General features: G+C 44.1%; 1 protein-coding gene across 7 annotated transcripts; it reads left to right on the forward strand.

Moving 5' to 3' along the window:
• Positions 1-37: 37 nt before the first annotated feature.
• Xpa (XPA, DNA damage recognition and repair factor) lies at positions 38-20,452 on the forward strand. 7 transcript variants are annotated; one of them, XR_003482879.2, is made up of 8 exons: positions 38-301; positions 3,684-3,794; positions 10,588-10,693; positions 11,267-11,432; positions 12,986-13,103; positions 14,447-14,543; positions 15,522-15,729; positions 20,257-20,389. XR_003482879.2 is itself a non-coding variant. In XM_027403159.2 (7 exons), the coding sequence occupies exons 1-7, from the start codon at positions 136-138 to the stop codon at positions 20,315-20,317; spliced, it is 867 nt and encodes a 288-aa protein (XP_027258960.1). In that variant the 5' UTR covers positions 39-135; the 3' UTR covers positions 20,318-20,450. The 7 variants fall into 7 exon arrangements, 3 of the variants coding, with proteins under 3 accessions (XP_027258960.1, XP_027258961.1, XP_027258964.1); XR_003482880.2 differs by lacking the exon at positions 20,257-20,389 and adding an exon at positions 16,681-16,817; XM_027403159.2 differs by lacking the exons at positions 14,447-14,543; positions 15,522-15,729 and adding an exon at positions 16,681-16,819 and having other exon boundaries at positions 39-301; positions 20,257-20,450.
• The last annotated feature ends 1,957 nt before the right edge of the window (positions 20,453-22,409 follow it).

Consider the following 22,409-nt stretch of genomic DNA (forward strand, 5'->3'; position numbering starts at 1 on the left):
TCCCTTCCGCCTCCACTTCTCGACTGCGCAGGCGCACTCCTTTGCTCAGGGCGACGGTGGAGGAGGGTCAGGATTGTAGCTACGAGGAGAAGCCACTTGTAGTGCGCGTGCGCGAACCCCCGGACTAGTCTGGCGATGGCGACGGCGACGGCGACGGCGGAGGATGCACGGACGTCACCGGAGCCCGCGGAGCTGCCGGCCGCCGTACGCGCGAGCGTGGAGCGGAAGCGGCAGCGGGCGCTGATGCTGCGCCAGGCCCGGCTGGCGGCGCGGCCGTATCCCGCGGCGGCGGCCACCGGAGGTGGGGCCCCTTACGGGCGCGCGCAGGGCCTCCCTCCCGCGGGCTTACGGCCTTATCCCGGGCCTCATCCCTCTGCGCCTTGGTGCCTCCCTGGTTCCAGACCTTCCCTGTTGTGCTTTCTGCCTGGCGCCTCTATGGTGCAGAGCTTTCAGCCTTGCAACCACTTAAACAATAAGCCTGCACCTTTTCCCAGAAGCGACCGTGACCCAGCCTTTTCTATGCATCCTGTCTTCAAGGGCCTCATTGAGTAACACACGCAGTGCCCCTCACTTTGGAGTTACCCGATTTTCGGAATCTCACGGCCACCCTGGAAAATGGAAGGGTCAGGGTTTGGTACCCCTCCCTATTTTACCCCTGACAGTTGAGATCAGAAAAGAAAAGGATTTTTTTCTCAGGTTTATCAGGACCAGAACGGGTCATGTGGCCCTGGGTTCATTTTTGGCTATACTTGCCATCTTAGGGTAGCCCCCAGCTGGCTGTTTTTCTGCGTTCTTAATGTCAATTGTGCTTTCAGCTGTTGGTGTTGCCCTTAGGAGTAATTCACCCAGATTATTTCTACATTTTTATTCCTCTCCTTTCCCAATTTCATATATTTGTGTGTGTACTATACTTGTTTTAGCAGTATAATAACACGTATATTTTATACTTTTAGACTTGCTTCTCGAGTTGCCATTGAATTTGATTTGTTGCTTCTGACCAGCAGAGCTTAATTGTAAATTAACTTAGATTTGGATCCTTCGAAGTCATTTGAAAGTCGATATGTAGCATTTTGTGATATAAAAAGTTATCTTCATTTTTGTTGTTCATAGTGCAGATCTCGAAAGATGTGACACAGCCTCAGTGTCTCATTATCCACATGTAGATGGACACTGGTAGATAAATGTCTTACAAATATCCTTCCCCTGCAAACGGAGCGCACACAGCTGGCAAGTACAGAGATCGTGCAGCTCCTGAACACCAGGGAAACTAGAAGTAGCATAAGATGTCTCTGGTGTGTCAGGTCTGTAACCACAGCTGCTGGGGAGGCTGAGACAAGAGGATCTTGTTCAAGGTCCACCTGGGCTAGAGTTCGAAGTCAGCCTGAGCAAGTTAGTAAGGCGGTGTTGACTCAACACTAAAAAGAAGGCTGTGGATATTGTTCAGTGGTGGAGGGCTTGCTCGGCATGTTTAAGACCTGGGTTCACCCTCTAGTGTTGAAAAAGAAACGTAGTTTTAAGATTAGGCAAGGTTGGTCAGTCCACCTGGTGAATGTTCTTGCCTTTGGAAGCAAGAGTTCTCTATCTTACTTGAATGCCCACCCCTTACTTCACTCACAACCACGCACCCCCCGGGTAGGAAGGTGTTGTGAATTTTAACTCTGTTACAGGCTTGGAAATTTTTCCCTTTAGTTTGTTGTTTGCTGTTTCAGGGAATCACTTCCTGCTTCTGCCACTAAATCCTCAAGGTGCTGCTGCTGCTGCTGCTGCTGCTGCTGCTGCTGCTGCTGCTGCTGCTGCTGCTGCTGCTGCTTCTTCTTCTTCTTCTTCTTCTTCTTCTTCTTCTTCTTCTTCTTCTTCTTCTTCTTCTTCTTCTTAATATCTTTTTTTATTCATCATTTTTAATTTATTTTACATACCAACCTCAGTTTCCCCTCCCTTCTCCCCTCCCATTCCCCACCTCCCCCCTCCACTCCTCCTCAGTTTCCATTCAGATGGGATAAGGCCTCCCATGGGAATCAACAAAGCCTGGCACATCAAGTTGAAGCAGGACCAAGCTCCCCTCCTGCCGCAGGGATGAACAAGGCCTCCCGCCATAGGGATTGGGTTCCTAAGAGCCAGTTTATGCATGGGACAGGTCTTGTTCCCACTGCTAGGGTCTTCATAAAAGACCAAGCTACACACTTTAATCCACGTACAGAGGGCCTAGGTTGGTTCCATGTTGACTCCCTAGCTATCTGTCCAGAGTCTGTGAGCTCCCACAAGCTCAGGTCAGCTATCTCTGTGGATTTCCCCATCATGATTTGACCTCCCCCCTTGCTTATATAATCCCTCCACCATCTCTTCAATTGGACTCCTGAAGCTGGGCCCAGTGCTTGTCTGTGGATGTCTGCATCTGCTTCCATCAGGTATACTGGAGGAAGGGTCGTGTTTGTCTCTCTTAAGGTGTTTCTTAAATAGACACTTCTCCAGCCAGGCTTCTCCTGTCTGTTCACTTTTAGTTCTGGTTAAAATAATCCCCTTCAAGTGATTTTTTTTGACAGTGTCTATGATAGAACCACCGAAGTAAATAGTAGGTATTGCCAGTGTACTTTCGGTTAGAGGCGTTCCCCCTGCCTTCACAAGCCTTGTGTAGGAAGGAGTTAGCGGCAGGGCTGGAGCCAGCTGCTCTTAGATCTCCTGAAGGTTTGGCCCTTGCTACTATCTAAAACCTTGGATTCTGGTGTGTTTCCACTGTTCCCTGTGTTTCCACTGGTGGTTTACTGTGGCTAACCTGTATATGGAATGAGATTTATGAGGTATACCTGTGTAGGTCTTTGGAGGGCAGGCATTTGGGGCTGGAGTATGGTAGAGCAGGAAGCTCCCATACTTGGGACTTTTGTGCACCCCCCCCCACTTGCCCAGCGTGTCTTTTCACTTGACTTTTCATTTATATTTAAAACCCTTGGCAATTAATTGGTGCATGTAAGTGAATTATTTTCCCAAGTTGTGTGTGTTGCTGTAGAAGATTAACTGCAACCGGGGAAGCAGTTTTGGGAAAACCCTGATTTATAGCCAGTAGAGCAAAGTCCCTGGTCTCCATTTGGCATCTGAAGTTGGGCAGTCAGGGACTGAACCGCCAACCTGTTGGGTCTGACTCCAGGTAGATAGTGTCTGAATGGAAGTAGAGGGCACTCAGCTGGTAGTCGCTGGAGGATGGTTAGGGGTGTAGGTGTCCACTGAATAGTGCTGAGTGGGTTGTCCTGTCTATGATTGGAGGAACAACCTCAGATGTGCTGGGAGTTTGAGATCTGGGCTTTGGTTTGGATTTGTTGGAGCCATAGCAGGCCCCATTTCCTACTATACAGTCACACACGTTCCACCAGATGCATCCCAGGGTTCTGGTTGTCTTGGTTTCTGCTGTGTCTTGTAGTCAGTGTAGAGGCTTCAGGAGGTTGTCCTTTGGTCAGAACATCAGGTTCTTGTGGCTGTTTTACATACATGCTCATGTCATGTGTGAGGAAATACCATCTTACTTCTAATTCTTAGGCTTTTTTGTTTTGTTTTCTTGCCATGTGCCACCAGCTGGGACCTTCTGGATGGTTTGAATAGAGTGGTGACACTGTTACCCTTTTCTTGTCTACCTATAGAGGAACACACAGCCTTGCCTGGTTCAGCTGATGACTGCCTTTATCTGTTTTCTGTAGGCATGACCAGCGTAAAAGCCCCTCCCAAAATGATTGACACCAAAGGAGGCTTCATTTTAGAAGAGGAGGAAGAAGAGGAACACAAGATTGCAAATGTAGTTCATGAGCCAGGTAAAGCTGGGTTTTCCACAAAAGAAGTATTGACATTGGTTATTTGGAATAACATGAGTTTTTTGCCCTTTGATCAATGAGAAGATTGGTGGTAGATTAAAAAGTCAGAGGGGGGGGGTTAAGGGAAGGACTGGAAAGGAGGAGAGGGAGGGGAAACTGTAATCAGAATTTATTGTATGAGAAAAGAATCTATTTTCTTTTCATGGAAGAACAAATATGCTTACACATGTAATTTCTTGATCATATGGTAATATGAAGTTTAATTTTTTGAAGCACTACAAGACTAGGCAGATTCATAGTTTCAAACTCTCACCAGTAATATAGGAGAGGACTGGCTTCTCCACATCCCAGTGACAGTTATCTTATTAGTCTCTTTGGTCATATTATCCCATGTGAATCAATAGCATACTTCAGGTTTGAATTGTGTATACTAGATGCTAATGGTGTTGAACATCCTTTTAAGTATTTGTTACTCTTTTTAAATTTGGAGCAATATTTGTTCAAAACTTCTGTATAATTTTAAATTAAACTACCTATCCCTTAATGCTGATATAAACCTGTATAAATTCTAGATATACGTTTCCTGTCAGTTTCAGCATGTAAACGGTTTATTTTCTCTTAGCTCAGAATATCTTTGGATTGGCATTGAAGAGAATTTTGTTTATAACATTAGCAATGACCAACTAAAATAACTCCCCTATGGAGAGAGGGAGGGAGGGAGGGAGAGGAAGAGAGAGAGAGAGAGAGAGAGAGAGAGAGAGAGAGAGAGAAGAACATTTCATGCTTCAGAATTCACATACAGTTTTATTACTATTCTCTGAAGTAGACAATTTATATTCTGGGGGACTTGTTAACATGTAGTTATACATACATACATACACATGTGTGTGTGTGTGTGTGTGTGTGTGTGTGTGTGTGTGTGTGTGTGTGTGTATATATATATATATATATATATATATATATATATATATATATTTTTTTTTTTTTTTTCCCTTGAGACAGGGTTTCTCTGTGTAGCTTTTGAGCCTGTCCTAGAATTTACTCTGTAGATCAGGCTGGCCTTAAACTCACAGATCCATCTGCCTCCTGAGTGCTAGGATTAAATTTGGGTGCCACCACCACCAACGTTAATGTGTAGTTTTAAATGATGCTCTTCATGATAAAATTCCTGGAATTTATTTTCTCATGTAATCCTTTTTTGTTCATCAATATGGGATTACATTTCTTAAATATAATCATTAACAACAATGAAATCAAATGCCCAGGCACATGGGGACGGTCACTTGTTTTGTGTTCGTGGGGTGGAATTTGCTTTTGTTTTATCATAGGCAGGAGGAGCCCAGATACTGATGGATGGAATAAATTTTCAACAGTTATTTTAAAAAATTATTTCTATTTAAATTAGAAACAAGCTTGTCTCACATGTCAATCCCAGCTCCCTCTCTCTTCCCTCCTCCCCTGACCCCACCAGCCCTCTACCCATCCTCCCTCCACTCCCCAGGGAGGGTGAGGGCCTCCATGGGGGATCCCCAAAGTCTGTCATATCATCTAGGCCAGGCCTAGGCCCTCCCCCATGTGTCCAGGTTGAGAGAGCATCCCTCCATGTGGAATGGGCTCCAAGTCCATTTGTATACCAGGGATAAATATTGATATACTACCAGAGGCCCCATAGATTGCCAAGGCCTCCTCAATGATACCCACACTCAGGGGGTCTGGATCAGTTCCATGCTGGTCTCTCAGCCATCAGTCTGGGGTCCATGAGCTCCCCCTTGTTCAGGTCAGCTGTTTCTGTGGGTTTCACCAACCCGGTCTTGACCCCTTTGTTCTTCACTCCTCTCTGTCTGCAACTGGGTTCCAGGAGTTCAGTTTAGTGTTTAGCCTCAACAGTCTTTTGATGCGCTGGGCACAGTGTTTCTTGGGAGGCTAAAGCAGGATGGTGAGTTTGAGACTAGCCTGTTAAGGTCTGGTGGTACACACACCTTTCATCCCAGCAGGTGGATCTTTGGGAGCCTGAGGCCAGCCTGGTTTCCACAGTTAGTTCCAGATCAGCCAGAGCAACAAAGAAGAAAAAGAAAAAGGCAGACCAGATTGGTAAAACACAATAAAGCCCTATTCTAGTTTCATTTTTGTTGTGACAAACACCCTAACAAAATGCTGTATGAGGGAGAAATGGCTAATTTGTCTTAGAATTCTAGGTTACAGTCTGCCATTAAGGGACTTTAAGGTAGGACTTGAGCAGGAAGTCACCCAAGTGAAGAGCTAAGAGAAACAAATGTACCCATGCTGCCTGCTTGCCTAATGCTCCTCTGCTAGCTCCCTCTGCTTTTATGCAGTCCAGGTCTGCAGCCCAGGGAATGGTGTCTGCCCACAGTGGCTGCGGCTATCCCACATGAATTGGAAATGAAGAGAGCCCCCACAGACAGGCCCACAGCCCAACCTGATCTTGACAGTTCCTCAGTCCAGGCTCTTGTCTCTGCTGATTTTTAGGTTGTGGCAATTTGACAATTAAAAACTTAACATCACAAACCCCATCTTAAAAAAAAAGGAAAAGAAAGAAAAAACTAACAGAAAAAACAAAAAGAGTAAGAAGGAGAAATTGTTTTATAGCTCAAAACGAGAAGCCAGTACCCATGAGATAAAACTTAGGACACTCTTTTACTTAGAGCTGGAATAGAAAGAGGGCTCTGAACCTGCCACATGGAGGTGACGTGTGGGTAAATCAGTTGTATGTGCACATTCTTTCAGCCGAGAGTGCCTTCACACTGTGGAAGACAGAAAGGTTTGAGATTTGAGCGTGTTGGAGCTGGAAGACCCCGGTGTAGCCCGTTAGCTGTGGCATAAGTGTGTCCAGCAGGATGAGTGGCAGCACCTGCTAGGGAGTCTAGACACTGAGGCCTAAAGGGTAACAAGTTTATACTTATACTGGGTATCACATTTCAAGAGGCCGTATAGGCAGGCATGTAGGCTCTGAAACATTGGCCAGAAGTCTTGCAGTCCACACGTGAGAGACTGTTGTCAAAACTGGCTGACCTAACTGAGGAACCCTCCCGGCAGCCCGTAAGCCCAGAAGTGCTCTCTTGGTCTAAGGAATGCACACTCACTGGGATTTCCTTTGGGGAGCTGGGTTTGAGACTGTGAGTGACAGTTCCAGAGAGGGAAGTGTCAACTGCATATAATAAGGGTGTGCTTATGTGTGTTTACCTGTGGACACTTCCAGAATGGTGCATAGATCATGTGGGCCTCTAAGTTCCCCTGAAGAAGCGTCCCTCGAATTGATAGCTGCCTCCCACTGTAAAGTCTCGGGGATTCAGAGCACTAAGACTGATAGGAGGACTGGGGAGGGGGAAGGGGAGAAGGAAATCAAAGCAGGGCCACCTCACCATAGTGCTATGGGGAGCAGCCCTGTGTTATGAGGGAACACAAAGGATTCAGTGACCTTTACATCCCTGTGATTGTGTGACTATGGAAACTGTCTCAGCTATTTTTCTCATAACTGACAGGAAAATTCAAGTGAGAAAGTTTTTTGGCCACAGTTCTGATGGTATCAGTTGGCCATGGTCGGGAAGGCAGGCCAGTGGGCTTGGTCCTTGGCAATGAGTGGCAGCTGCTTGTTACAAGGTACCAACCAGGAGGCAGCAAAGCTCTTCCAGAAGTGTGGCTGCACTATGGCTCTCAAGTCCTGCTCTCCTCATTTGGTTCTCCCTGTGGGTCTTGTACCCTTTAGGGAGTCAAATGACCCTTTTTACAGGGGTCACCTAAGACCATTGGAAAACACAGATGTTTACATTATGATTCATAACAGTAGCAAAATTATAGTTATGAAGTAACAACAAAATAATTCTGTAGTTGGAGGTCACCATAACATGAGGAACTGTGTTAAAGGGTTGCAGTGGGAAAGGTTGAGAACCCCTGATCTAGACTCTACCTCCTATAGGTTCTGTAACCTCCCCAAATAGTGCCATTACTTGAGGATCAAATGTTCCAGCTCATGAGCCCCTGGAGACATTACCATAACAAGACTAACCATGACCAGTTTGGATTCCCGAATGTACAAAGGCTCCATTTTAATGTAATAAGCTGTTACATACTGGTTGCTACCAATAGTAAAACACACTTATGACATTGCTTTCCTGAAAATAGGGTCCTGGTTCTGGTGATATTGTGAAAGAATTCAAGTGATAAAATAGTAACAAAAATAAAAGTTTACCAAAAGGAAGGACAGAACACATGAGCATTGTGAGTTTCAGGTTCCTGTTGGTCAAGGGGCTGGGGTCTGGTTGAATCTGAAAACATTGGGCCTACATGCACAGTTTTAAAACCACTTTGTTTTGATTTTGGTCTTATTTTTGTAAGTATGTTAAGACTTTGTCTTACCCTTTATAAAGGTGACACCTAAAAGACTTGTGTCCGTATCAGCTATAGTGGAAAATGCTTATTCCCAGGATCTGAGCTCTAAGCTTCCTTGACCGCTCCTGTGTGGCTGGTGACTTACACTATCCACTCATAGGCTAGAAGCTCTGACCATGTTAGTAATTTTAGGGTGACCCCCATCAGTGCTGCTTCTGCAGATGCAGGTACAACCTGCGATGGGAGTGCCTCGGCCCTTGCTGCCTGTGGGATAAAACAACTGTGAGGTGGGTGGTAGTGGGTGACAGGTGCTGATGCTGAAGGCGATATTCCTGGGACATACTATCTGGAACTTGGTGACCTGTTGGGGCACATGGCAAAGATGAAAGTGGACCATCATGTAATGCCAGAAAATATGTTAGGGTTCTGAACTGATGGAGACATGCTACAGTGACTTAGGCACTAGTTACATTCAAGACAATGAACATACCAAAGTCATGAAGGATGGTAATGAAACACATGTGGTGTGGTGGCACATGTCTTTAATCCCAGCACTGGGGAGGCAGATGCAGGCGGATCTCTGAGTTCAAGGCCAGCCTGGTCTACACAGAGAAACCCTGTCTTGAAAAAACAAACAAACAAACAAATAAAATAAAAACACAGAGCCTTTGATAAATGGATAAGGAGAAAGCGTGGCAAATGTGAACAGGATGACAGGTGGACAATCTCATGGGTATATTTCACAGTTCCTGGGGTGAACTAATTTTCACCTACACAGCATAGCACCTCTTGGGGCTGTTGGATAATGATGTGCTGTAGGCATCTGATGGCACTTCTCACCACAGAGCTTCTCATCCTGGAAGATATTCTGAAGCTACCAACAAGCCTTGCTCTAAAATAGTTTGTTTCTCTTTTCTGTAGCTGTGCCCTTTTGTATAAAGAACCATTTCGGAGATTAGTGGACTTATGGGGTGATGATGGGATCTGTCTGTCGAGAGACAGATCTCTAAGGGGGGCAGTGCCAGAGGTGTGTCCCCACTGTGGCAGTCCTCAGAGATGGGGCTGGGCAGTGGCAGACATCCCAAGGACTTTGTAGTAGGACTTACACTTGCTTGAGGACCATTAGGATTAAAGCCCTTAGCTAGGCATTGACATCTATAAGGGAACCCAGCTTCACCTCACCAGGGGCAGTTCTGTGTTGGGTGCTGAGGGATGCACAGCAGTGATTCTCCCTCAAGGTTTAATCCAGGAGGTGACATGATAAAGTGGATGTGTTTGCTTTGTTGACAGGGTAGAATGAAAGAAAAATAATGTCTCTGTCTGAGGGAACTTTGTATTCACTCCTAATGTTGCCTTACTCTCTATTGCTTTAACTGCTCGATAGGTTGGTGGCGTCGTTCTCTCTGTAAGGAGATGCCTCCCCCCAGTCCTAGGGGGCCAGTCTTCCTTATACTATCCACAGTACCATAACTGGTAGAACAAAAGCCCCCAAAGATGTCCATATTCTAATTGCCTTGGAGTCTGTATTATTACTTCACATAGAGGAGACTTTGTAGGCAGGATCAAAGTTAAAGATGGGGAGATCACCATTATCCCAGGGAGCCCCGTGTAATCAGGGCTTCCTGAGGGGCTGGGCTTGCAAAGGAATCCAGTGATGGGATGTGGGAAGCTATTCCTGGTCTTGAAGATGGGAAGTGAGACAGGACTGTGGGCAGCCTCTAGAAGTTTGAAATCCCCCAGGAAGGAACATAGCCCTGAAGACTACTTGAATTTGACCCACTGGGCCTCACTGGGCTGCCAAACCTCAGATTGGTGAGGTGACAGATGTAAGGTGAGGTGTCAGCACTTACTAGTTACCAGATATACCCATGAGAAGTGAATCTTAACCAGACTGGGATGGAGGGGTCCCAGCAGGACTGAGGTTGAGACAAGTTTATTCCAAGCAATCAGACTTCTTATCCCTTATCAGAAGCAGAATATAATGGCAGTTGCCAGGATACAATGAAGTTTTCAGGCTATACAGGGTACACAAAATTAACAAGTTTCTATATGGTTCGCTGACTTCTAGGGAACAGAGATTCACAGGTGGCCTAAAGGCTTCACTGCCTCAGTGAGTGCCCCAGGAGCCATAGACTCTAACCTGAAAACCCTATGATTTATGCCTCTCAAGGCAGCTGGACCAGGCCAACTCCATGACTCCCCACACACAGACCCATGCTTTAAGCCAGTACATGGATTCCTTCCTGCAGCAGTGTAAGCAATGCAGTGTGTTCATGGTTGGGGTTCAGAAGGACTTGGTGAATTACCAGCACCCCTCCCCTTTTTCTCTTTTTCCCCTATTAGAAAATTGTTTTTATAAGCCCAAGATTAGCTAGAAAGATAGAGGAAAGTATGTATTGTTTTAGTCCTATAAAAGGATAAAGAATCCCTTCCCTTCTTCCCGCAGGGCCCGTCATGGAGTTTGATTATGCGATTTGTGAAGAATGTGGGAAAGAATTCATGGACTCATATCTTATGAACCACTTTGATTTGCCAACATGTGATAGCTGCAGGTGCTTGTTTTCAACTTTAAAACTACTGTTTGTTTTTGTGGTGCTAGAGACAAGCATTCTAGGCAACCCAACTACTGAGCCATGGCCTCAGCCCATCCTTAGACTCACTGAGCTATCCAGGCTACCATAAGTTTGCAGTCTTCCTGCCTCAGCCCTCCAAGTGGCGATCTTCTACCTGGTCTCTGCCTCCACCTTCCCCACCTTGCACCTCTTGAGTCTCTTCTCTCTAGAGCAGCGGTTCTCAACCTGTGAGTCATGATCCCTTAGAGGTTCAAATGACCCTTTCATAGGGGTCGCCTAAGACCATCCGGTTTAGGTTTTACATTATAGTTCATAACAGTAACAAAATTAGTTATGAAGTAGCAACGGCAATAATTTTTTGGTTGGAATCATCACAGCATGAGGAATGTGTATTAAGTGTGCAGCGTTAGGGAGGTTGAGAACCACTGTACTAGAGAATTTTGCTCAAAACTGTTAAAATGGTTTTAATTCCATTTATATGTCTTCACCACAGCTGCAGGTACTCAGTTGCGTCAGTTTAATTAAAATTGTTTATATGATGCTCTTTTCTAGAGATGCTGATGACAAACACAAGCTGATAACCAAAACAGAAGCCAAGCAGGAATACCTTCTGAAAGACTGCGATTTAGAGAAGAGAGAGCCTGCGCTTAGGTTTATCGTGAAGAAGAACCCTCGTCACTCACAGTGGGGCGATATGAAGCTCTACTTAAAGTTACAGGTCTCTAGTAAGCTGGGCTTGGGGTGTCCAACCTTAGGTGAACTTCAGCAGAACTGCTAGTTATTATTAACAGCGGTTTGCTCACATAGTAAAGAATATCCTTTTCTTGGTTCACATGTCCTTTCCAGTCATAGCTAATGACCGCTTAGAGCACAGTGCTTTCATCTTGCTTTTGCTGTGGTAACTTTGGCATGAGCATGTTAGGAGTATAATTTGGACACTAAAACAGGTTTGGAAAGGGTCAGATTCATTTGCCTATCAGTCTTCTTTTATTGTTTTTTTTTCATTCATTTATTTAGTTCATATATAAAGTCATGCACAATTATGATACAGAATACAGTATGTTCACAATGGCATGGCTAAATTAAACCAATTAACATGTTATATCACACATATTCATCATTTTTGTTCAGTCTTCTTTTAATAAATAAGACAAAGAAAGGCTTTTTTTTTTTTTTTTTTTTTTGGTTTTAGAGACAGGGTTTCCCTGTGTAGCTTTGGAGCCTGTCCTGGAACTAGCTCTTGTAGACCAGGCTGGTCTCAAACTCACAGAGATCCGCCTGCCTCTGCCTCCCAAGTGCTGAGATCAAAGGCGTGCACCACCACCACCTAGCTCAAGAAAGGCTCTTAAGATGAGTAGCATTGCAGTTATTTCACAAATGTCTGAAGCCTAACTGTATTGGCAAATACATTCTGGAATGTTCCCGATGCCCCATGACTTGCACAGCTCAGAGCAGATTTCAGCGCCTTCTCTGAGCAGATTACACGTGTGCCATGGCAGAGACCCACTTATTGGTGTGCTTTCCTGCCCAGCCTGTTGCCTAGAGTCCAAGTGTCATCCTGTATCTACTTCAGAATGGCTTAGATATTAGAATTTTTGTTCCATTATATGAAAGTATGAAGAGACATTGCTTTAGAGCTGTTTATACAGGAATAAACTAGAAGATATTCTAGTATTATTAGATAATTATATACTTGTATATAATTAAATATCTATTCTATTTTATTATACATAAACTAGATATAAATATATAATATATATTTAGTATAATTAGATAATTCGATATTATATTCATCTATAAATAGAATTAAGCCACATTGTGAAACAAAACATACTGAATTTCATTAAATATATGACTGTTGACTTAAAAATGCATCATTTGTATTAGGTACCATTCAAATGGTAAATGTAAATTCAAAGTAAAAATGGTGCTAATTAAAGCATCCCAGGTTTTCTCATCACTTGCTGCTTTGTGCCAGTCTTTATTTCGGTCCCAAGTACCATGCTCATGCACACAAGAGGAATACAAGACTTTCATGGATTTCCTGCCCTCTTGACCTTGTGATTGGACTTTACATGTTCTTTCTCATTGAGTTCTTTCTTCATTTATGTTTCTTTAGTCATATTCAACTCTTTCTGGAAAAAGTGGGACTTTAAGGGAATTTTTAACTGTTAAGTTACATGGTTTTGTTGTTCATGTGACTTCATGGCATCTGTGAGAGTGGGAGTTAGGACTGAGTCCCAGGTGACTGAAGTCTGGCCTGTGCCGTAGGTTGTGAAGCGGGCTCTGGAAGTTTGGGGTAGCCAGGACGCGCTGGAAGACGCGAAGGAAGTGAGGCAGGAAAACCGAGAGAAAATGAAGCAGAAGAAGTTTGATAAAAAAGTAAAAGGTAAGCGGCAGGATTCCCTGTTACTCGACTCACCACGGAGAAAGGTGCTGCGGGCCTTCCTGTCTGTAGACTATGTTGGGATGTCTTTTTCAGAAGGTAGAAAAATGGGCTTGAACTTTGGCCTCAATGGGTTGGTATGTGAGACTTGGTTCAAACCTCACAGTACTACATTTCTAAAGGCCATCGTCTTCATGTGAGTCATTTTGTGCAGGCAGCTGTGGTGGCAGGATGGAGGTGGTGGGATGAGGCACCAGTTAAATCTTGTGTGGCCTGCAGTGTTTAAGAACACAGTAAGAAAAAATAACAAGACTCAGTAGCCACCTCTCTTATTGCTTGAAACAAAAACCATGAGCTAGATAGTCATCAGATTTAGTAGCTAGAAGGAATACCTGGTATTAGTTTTCTTGGGCTTCTTTATTTAAATATTTAAAGAAATCCCAGAAAGAAGAGTAGATGATTGCACATGTTGGGACAGTTGTCAGGTTCTCTTACTGAGTCTTCCTCATGTCTACAGTCATTCCTCCATTGGGGTATCTGTCCACATGTGGCATTCCACTCCCTGATGGATCTGTGTCTGCATCCATTATCCACATGTGTATCCATAATGTTTTCATAAATCTGTCCATCCATGCACATCTAGTACCTACCATGTGCCAAGCACTGTCTGTGCTCACCGAGATGCTGGATTGTCAGGACGGAAACTTGAGATAGTGAGAGAGTGTGCTGGGTATGGCTCCACACCAGGGAGAACCCAGGGTGTGGCAGGAGCACTCAGGGCTGTGAGCACAATCCCCAAAGGAGGGGCTTCAGGAAGTAATCAGTACATGCCCTTCATGTGGTCACTATGTAGAGACCCCTGTGGTGCACACTGTGTCTAAGTAACATGCATCCTGCATATAGGTTTGGTTATATATTTACTTGATCATTTCAAATCAGTATTAGCCATGTTAATTTTTCTTATGATTTTAAAATTTAGAAGAGGTTTTACAGGGTGAATGGGATAGCCAAATGTCTTAAAAGTAAAGAAAAGGGAGTGGTACAAGTTTGTAATCCTAGTACTCAGGAGGCTGAGGCAGGAGGATTGTGAGGTGGAGGCCAGTGTGGGCTATAGAGTCCTTGGCTCAAAAAACAGAAACAAAACCCCAGAACAAAACCTGACCTCCAGACCAACTAAACAATAACAAAAAGCCAACTGATCAACTAACCAACCAACCAATCAACCAAATGAAAAACCCAAACAGCAGGCAAAAGCAAGGCAACATAAGCCTGCATTTAGATGCCAGCAAAGACCCACTGAAAAGAGTTACTCCTCTTAAACTGGCCTTTTCTCTATCTTCTCTGAGGTTTGCACCATCCCTCCTTACAGCAGTGCAGCAGCCTAATACAAGATAAAGCAATGAAGAGGTGCATTAAGCAAGGGGTGTGGAAGGAGGCTTCCAGGTTAGATATTGCTAGCTCAGGATATGTGTGTGTGTGCCTTTGTGATAGGGTCTACACCGAACCCAAAGCTGGCATTGGCTAGACTGGCAGGCCAGTGAGCTCTCAGTATCCAGTACCCACCTGTCCTACAGACTTCTCCCACCCCCCAATGCTGAGGTTACAGTCAGCTATGCTCCACTTTTTTTTTTTTTTTTTCTTTTTTTTATGTGGTGCTGGGGAATTCAAACTCAGTTTCTCATACTGGCACTCTTACCCACTAAGCTGGTGGATTCTCCAATCACTGTAGTGCAAGCCATCTCCCCAGCCCAAGTCCAGGGTTTTAATCCAGCTCCTAGAAATCAACCTGACCCTTGGTGCAGACAAGGAAATATGGCTAAAAGAATAAGTACCAATTAGAAATTTGTATCCACAAAGTGATGAAGAACACTATATATAACTTTTCCTTAGACACTAATTCTGTGGTCTGGTCAAGATGTCATGTAACGGTAACTAAATTCTTACAATTTGACTAGTAAAAAACTATGAGATGCACTTAATTTCTTTCTAATATGAAGATTTTATACACACACACACACACACACACAACACACACAGAGAGAGAGAGAGAGAGATAGAAATTTCCCATAATTTCTAAAACATGCACTCAATTGGTGTTTACTCTTTGGTCACTATATTTGGTCACTGTATTAGTTCGCCAGACAAACTACCATAGATTTTCCTTATTCCTTAGTTGTAGTTGACAGTTTTTTTTTTTTTATTTGGGTTCATTTCTTGTTTGGGTGAAGCATGCTTTTTAAGGAAATGTTTGCATGAGTGTGTTCTCCATGTGCCTACAGATAAAAGAGTGCCTGCCATTTCCCTTTGCATGTGACTGTGAGCTCTGGACAGCCTGAGTCACCTCATTACCTTGGGGTGTTCAGTGTGCTGAGGTCAGTGTGATGCCTTCTTTAATTGTGGCTTTTTGTTGATTCGCTCCAGTGCTTGGTGGATCTTTCCCTGTCCTGACCAGGCCACAGAGGGCTGAGTGGAGTAGACTGTAGAGTAGAAACAAGGAGCTGATTGCAGTTTGCTCAGAACAGAGAGGAAGCAAAGCAATTCTAAAGGCTTTTTAGTTGGAAAGAAATTGGAACATGGTTCCTCTTGATGCACAGCGAAGCTGACATAAAGCTTTCTTCTTTATGGGAAGGTAAGCAATTCCATTTGCCTGTTTTTTTTTTAAGAAAGAATTTATTATGTATACTATGTTGTCTACACGCCTATATGCAGGCCAGAAGAGGAGGAAGTCAGATCTCATTACAGATGGTTGTGAGCCACTATGTGGTTGCTGGGAATTGAACCCAGGACCTCTGGAAGAACAGCCAATGCGCTTAACCATGCATTTGCCTGCTCTTAACATATGGTTTGTGTTAGCAGTTAGAGCACTGAGTTTACTACAGAAAAAGTGTGAATGCCCTAAGTAAATACATACAAAGTTCCACATCTCTGAGCCAGAGCCAAATGCAGGCTTGCTGCTGCTCAGCTGGGTTTTGAAGGGTGCATAGCCCAGTAGCAGACAAGAACCCCACACACAGAATGTTTTTGGTCTGCAGGCTTTTTTGCTTTAAATAAGGTTATGGTGTTTCTCCATGTTGCATGCTTAGTTCCAGCAGTTTTCCTTCTGAAAGGCCAGTTAGCTAACCTTCATTGTTACTATGCATGGCCCCTACCCCTGCAAGGGGCAGGTAAGGACATCCCATTTAGAGGGCCCTTCTGAGTTTGCAGACATTGCACACTGGCCTGTGGATGTCATTTGTGACTGTCATGGAGCTTCTCTGAGGAGTTTGAGGGGTACAACTGCATCCTATTTAGTTCATGGAACACAAATTTGTAGTCTTTTTCCTCCAGGTAGCCAGCATACCTGCCCTCCCACCCAGCATGTAGAAGTGTTGGGTGTCCCTCAGCTAGCTCTTTTGTATGTTTACATCAGAAGCAGCCCTGGGTTGCTTTGATTGCAGACATCCCGTTTCGAAAAATGTAGTTACTAAAAACAAGCTTTGAAGTGGTATTGATTTTTTCACAAGCATTTTGGGAAATCTCTTTGGGTGAATATCCTAAGCAGTTTCTGAGGCTCTCAGCAAGGCTGGTTACTCATTTCCAGGAGAGGCAGTCTTTGGGCATCAGCTGTCTACTGCCAACAGGACCAGGAGGCTGCAGCATGGCAAGCCACACACCATTTGGTGCTCCAGCCTCGCACAGGCCCCAGTTTGTAGCATATGCACCCTGGGTCCTTTCCCAAGGTATGTTAGACCTGCGTGCCTCTACTTTTGTGTACTCTAACCTTTGTATCTCAAGAGTCAACAAAAGACAGTTGATTGCAACTTTCATGAGGGTTGTGAAACCCATAAACCTTCCCGCTTGCTGCCAATCCTGAAATTGGTTCCCAGAGCCCATTTGGTAAAAGGAGAGAACTCACTCCTGCCAGGTTGTCCTCTGACACCTATGCATCATTGTTGCAGTGTGCACACACAGTATTTTTCCAAGTATTGACATCTGGCCATTTTTTTTTTAAGATTTTATTTATTTCTTATGTATACAACATTCTGCTTCCATGTATATCTGCACACCAGATCTCATAATGGATGGTTGTGAGCCACCATGTGGTTGCTGGGAATTGAACTCAGGACGTCTGGAAGAGCAGTCAGTGCTCTTAGCCATCTCTCCAGCCCGACATTTGGCCATTTCTAACCTTCTGTACTTGCATACACTTTGCTAAGCCCTGATTTATCTATAAACATTATGATTCTTACAAATCTGAAAGCTTAACTAAAAGCTCATCATAATTAGGAAATTTAAAACAATTATGCAATATGTAATGTTTCCTATCTGTTGTTCCAGTGACCCCTCTCACTTCCATTTGTTAGATCCAGGAGCCCCTGGGGTGGCACCTTTAATGTCATTCCTTAGTCCTTCTCTTTTGTCCCTGGACTGCTCAGCATCTTGTTTTTGCTCCATTAGACTCAGGCTGATTGTCTTTGGGAGGAATACTTCCTAGGAGATAAAGGGCATGTGAGGCCTGCCAGTACCTAATTTTCAGGGGTGGGGTGGGGTGTGACAGTCATTATTCCTCCACTAAAGTACTACTTTTTGTAATTACACACAACATTGTGGATGTAGCACCGGTTTTACTGAGTGGTTTAGTATATGGAAATGATTCTTAGCTGAGCCAGTTTTTTTTCAAGAAGGGTTTCTCTGTGTATCTTTGGAGCCTCTCCTGGCATTTGCTCTGGAGACCAGGCTGGCCTCGAACTCACAGAGATCCGCCTGCCTCTGCCTCCCGAGTGCTGGGATTAAAGGCATGCGCCACCAACTCCCGGCTATGAGCCAGTTTTTGTTTGCATATAAATAGGGGTCGTTTTCAAACAAACAGCTTTTCCTTGGGTTCTGGCTCTTGTTTTCTTGAGACAACGTTCATGTAGCCTAGGGTGGACTTGAACTTGTAGCAGTCCTCCTGCTTCTGCTTCTGTAATTGCTGAGATTACAGATCCCCATCACTCTGCCTGTTTGGTTTTGAGATAGGAACTCACTACGTAGCTCTGGCTGACCTCCAATGCAGAGATCCACCTGCCTCTGCCGGCCGAGACTAAAGGCATGTACTACTTACTGTGTCTGACCTTTGGTTTTGTTTTGTAAAGCATCCTTTGGACTGACTTGTGGGCTCTTATCAGATCATTGTAGTGCAGGCTCCTCCTGTCACTCTTCATTTTGATGCTCAAATTGTCTCAGGTTTGGCCAATGGAGTCTCCTTTAAGTTGGTTCCTGTCTTTTCCTAAAGCCCCTTTTACTTGGAAAGAATTTCAGACTTGCAGAAAATTGCTAGAATAATGGAACTGAGGATCACAAACACATGCCTTTCCCAGACTGAGCTGCTGTCATACTGTCATTTACATCATGTGTATGCTCTCACTAAAAACACACTTTTTCTGAACCATTTAAGAGTATGTTGCAGAATCACTACCTTGTATGTTTAGTTTTGTATATGCAAATATTTCAAAAATCTAAAAACATCCATAAATCACTTTCAAGAGTTTTGGATATGCAATACCCAGCCTATGATTCCACTTCTGCCAGGTATGTCTACAGGAAGCACAGCAGATCTGGCTTTCTTCGTGTCATTATGTAGCTTCACAGACTTAACAACAGTGAGAAAGAAAACGCCAGTCTTCAGTCATGGCTGGAAAGCTAGGTTTTTCACATATGCAGTATGTATGAGAAGAAAGCAATTCTTCTTCCCCAAGTACATACAACATTCAAATCTGGCAGAGAAGGTAGCTTAGTTTGGTTGTATTGCAGCCCAATTTTGAAGGGTTTTCCCAGTGGGGAAGTCAAGGAGAGTGGCAGAATATATTCCCCCAGCCAACTCACACAGGAGATGCCTGCTGCTCCTCTGCAGTCAGGAGGCACACGGACTCACGAAGGTAGCAGAGAGCTTTGCAGAGACTTGAAAAATCAGAGCTCTTTCATAATGAGATGACCAAGACTAGAGTTTGGATGACAGACCTTTCTAGCAGATCATGGACACACTGAACCTTGTAAATCTCAGTGATGAAAAAGGCAGCAGGACTAGTGAAGAATGCTGCCCAGGGCCAGGGTGTTCCCTGGGGACCTAAGCTGGGCTGTCCCTCTGCTCATCAGCTGACTGACCATGGGCAGTGTGTAACTTCTGCCTCCGTTTGCCCATCTGTAAACATTGGGATGACATGTCTGTAATTACCCAAAAAGATGTAAAGTAAATGCATCTTAAGTACTTAGTCCAGTGTCCAGTATATCACTGTCTTGCTTTTACCCAAGGTATGTGTGTTATGGCTGGAAACAAAGATTTTAGTAGTGCTTTGATATTAGTTACAGCAAAATATCTTAAGGAAAATGAGCAACCCTGGAATCTGTAGTTATTTGTTGTGAGCCACTTGACATGGATGCTATGAGTGATCCCAAGTCCTCTGGAAGAACAGTATATGCTCCTAACCGCTGAGCCATCTCTGCAGCCCCTGACAGTTTATTTGTAGAAAACAATGGTGTTGGTATGGGAATGTAGCACAGTTGACAGAGTGCTTGCACAGCATGCACAAAGCCAGGACCCAGTCCCCAGCACCACATAAGCCAGATGTGGCTCTCATGCCTGAACAGTTAAGAGTGGCCATAGGCTACAGAGAGAGTTTACAAGACCAGCCTGGGTCTACATGAGACTGTCCTAACAAAACAAAACAAAATGCTAAAACAATGCTGTCGTTTTATAAACTAGACAAGAGGTCACTCCACTACAATGGAAATACATCAGCATATATTAGTATAGGAGAGTCTTGGCTTTCTAGTTTTCTTGTAAGTAGAACTTGACTGACAAGAACTCCTGACTGAAAACCTTGGGATCTGAGCCAGTCTCATTCTTTGCTTACCCCAGCTGACTTTGCTGCTCTGGCATCCTGTCAGATGCCCAACACATCCCAATCTGTTGTTTTTTTGTTGCTACACTTCTAACTACCCCACACAGCCATTTCTGTGAGTTCATATTGCTTGACAATGAAATGAGCAACTGCAGAGACTAAGCAGGCTTGGCAAGCTTGTTGAACCAGCTATTGGCATTAAAAGAAACCATTATATACATTACATACTCAAATACCAGTGAAAGCCTCATTGGGTTTGTTTCGTATTCAGCTGAAACACTTGTTTCCCCCCTTAGAATTGCGGCGAGCAGTAAGAAGCAGTGTGTGGAAAAGAGAAACAGCTGCTCACCAACATGAGTATGGACCAGAGGAAAACTTGGAAGATGACATGTACCGAAAGACTTGTACCTTGTGTGGCCATGAACTGACATACGAGAAAATGTGACTTTTAAAAACAAATTTATATTCAAATAAAGGTTCTGTTCAATTGTACCAGTCTCCATAGAAACAACACTTACAAAATGATTGTTCCTAAGGTCTGGCTGAGGGCACAGTGTCCCATTTGTGGGAGCCCAGTGGTACAGTAATATTCAAATGTGGCAGGTCATTTCCTTTACTAACTAAAGAAAAACCCTCTGGTGATGGATATGCTTAAAGAAAAAAGGTACACACGTACACCTGTACATTCATGTGCACACCCTGTGTGGCCCTTTCCTTTGCACACAGATAAGTAAAAAGTGACTTATTAGAGGTTAGAGCTACTCCATGGGAACAAGGGACATAGGTAAACCCTAGGTTGGCATAGGAGGAAGTACTTTCAGGGTGAGGTCGATGGAACTGAACTTAGCTCAAGAAGCCAGCAGGTCTGATGTCTTCAGCAATGGCAACAGTGAATGTCACTACAGAAACAAGTACCCCGAACAAGTACAATGAACTCCGCAGTCTGTGTCCAAGCCCCATTCTTCAAAACCTTCATGAAGCAATTTGGAAATGCTGGGTCAAAGGGGGAAAAGGCTACTTTCAAAGCTGAGTGTCAGACTATTTCATCCAAAGCATTTAACTCATCACTTAATGTACTCTTATCTGCCTATAAGTTCTCATCTAACCCAGGGAGAGGTAACAACTTGTTTCCATGCTTGTTCAACACTGGAAAGTGACAGCTGTAAATATTACTTCTCCATATCCATTTACATCAGTTTAGCTAGCCAGATTTTTCTTCAGTCTTGTCAAAAGTATTAGTAAAAAGTATCACTAATAACAGGTATCAGAAGCAACCATTATATGTGAAGAAAAGACCAAGAGAAGGAGCTGGCAGTGGTGGCGCATGCCTTTAATCCCAGTACTCAGGAGGCAGATGCAGGTGGATCTCTGTGAGTTTTAGGTCAGCCTAGTCTACAGAGCAAGTTCCAGCAGAGCCAGGACTACACAGAATCTAAAATAACAAAACAACAAACAAAAACCTCAAGCAAAGGAAAAGAATAGCATACAAATTTCTCTACACTGTAGCTCAAGTAGAACTAGCTGAGGTCAAATCTGCTTTGAGGACAGAAGCTTTTCTTAACAGTGTGTACTGTGTTTAAACATCAGCAAGGAGGCTTCAACAAAAACCCATGTTGAGATAAAGTGGGTGCTTCCATCCCTCAGTTACACTAGGGAGCTTATGTAGCTCACTTTACACATTATACTAGTAGAAAAGCCAAATTCAAAACAAGTCAATCCTACATAACATGGGACCATCATTACTAGTTGTTCTTTAGAAATACTTACTCAGTAGATGTTCTGTGTTTTTCAAGGCTGGCACTTTATGTGTGCTATGCTAAACATTACAGCTCAGTAAAAACTGGTCCTGGACGGGCAGCCAGACTTCCTTGTAGACAGAGAAGTTTCTGGCCTGATGACAAAGAGTAAGTTGGGGTTTAGGATGCTGTTAAGTATTACTGCATTGTGGGGAGACAAGGTGCTCCTGAGACAGACACATAGATTTAACTTTCTGGCTGTAGACTTCAGACAAGTTTTCCTGGGGTTTGCTTCTATCTGTGAAGTGGACAATCATATCAGAAATCTGTTGGAAAGATTGAATATGGTGACTCTTGTACCCAGTGTGTAGCAGCCAACACTTATTGTCAAGGCCAACACAGTGAGATCTGATTGGCTGTAAGTCTCTGTTCTCTGGCTGCATCCAAGTTAACCCTGGGGTCCAGATATCACTGGTAGCCCAGGTTGGCAAAGGGATCTCACACCTTTCACTTTTAGGAATGAAGCATCATGTCTACCCTGACAAAAGCCTGTTAAAGAGCATCGGCATGAGTTCACAGAATCTGAGAGGCATGGTATGCAGTGACCCACCACCCCTGTCTATGGGAGAAGGCGGCAGCTGCTTTCTGCTTTTGCATCTTTTCTTCTGTGAGATACGGCCTTCTGTTCAGTTTTCCAGCAGACAGCAGGGGCA

This window comes from Cricetulus griseus, chromosome 2 (genome assembly GCF_003668045.3).
Source record: "Cricetulus griseus strain 17A/GY chromosome 2, alternate assembly CriGri-PICRH-1.0, whole genome shotgun sequence".
NCBI classification, from domain to species: domain Eukaryota; kingdom Metazoa; phylum Chordata; class Mammalia; order Rodentia; family Cricetidae; genus Cricetulus; species Cricetulus griseus.

Bases quoted from the DNA above. Each gene is read 5' to 3' on its own strand.
- Xpa (XM_027403159.2), top strand. From the start codon at position 136: ATGGCGACGGCGACGGCGACGGCGGAGGATGCACGGACGTCACCGGAG. The intron at 302-3,683 runs GTGGGGCCCCTT...TGTTTTCTGTAG, and splicing joins CGCGGCGGCGGCCACCGGAG to GCATGACCAGCGTAAAAGCC. The intron at 10,694-11,266 runs GTGCTTGTTTTC...GCTCTTTTCTAG, and splicing joins CCAACATGTGATAGCTGCAG to AGATGCTGATGACAAACACA.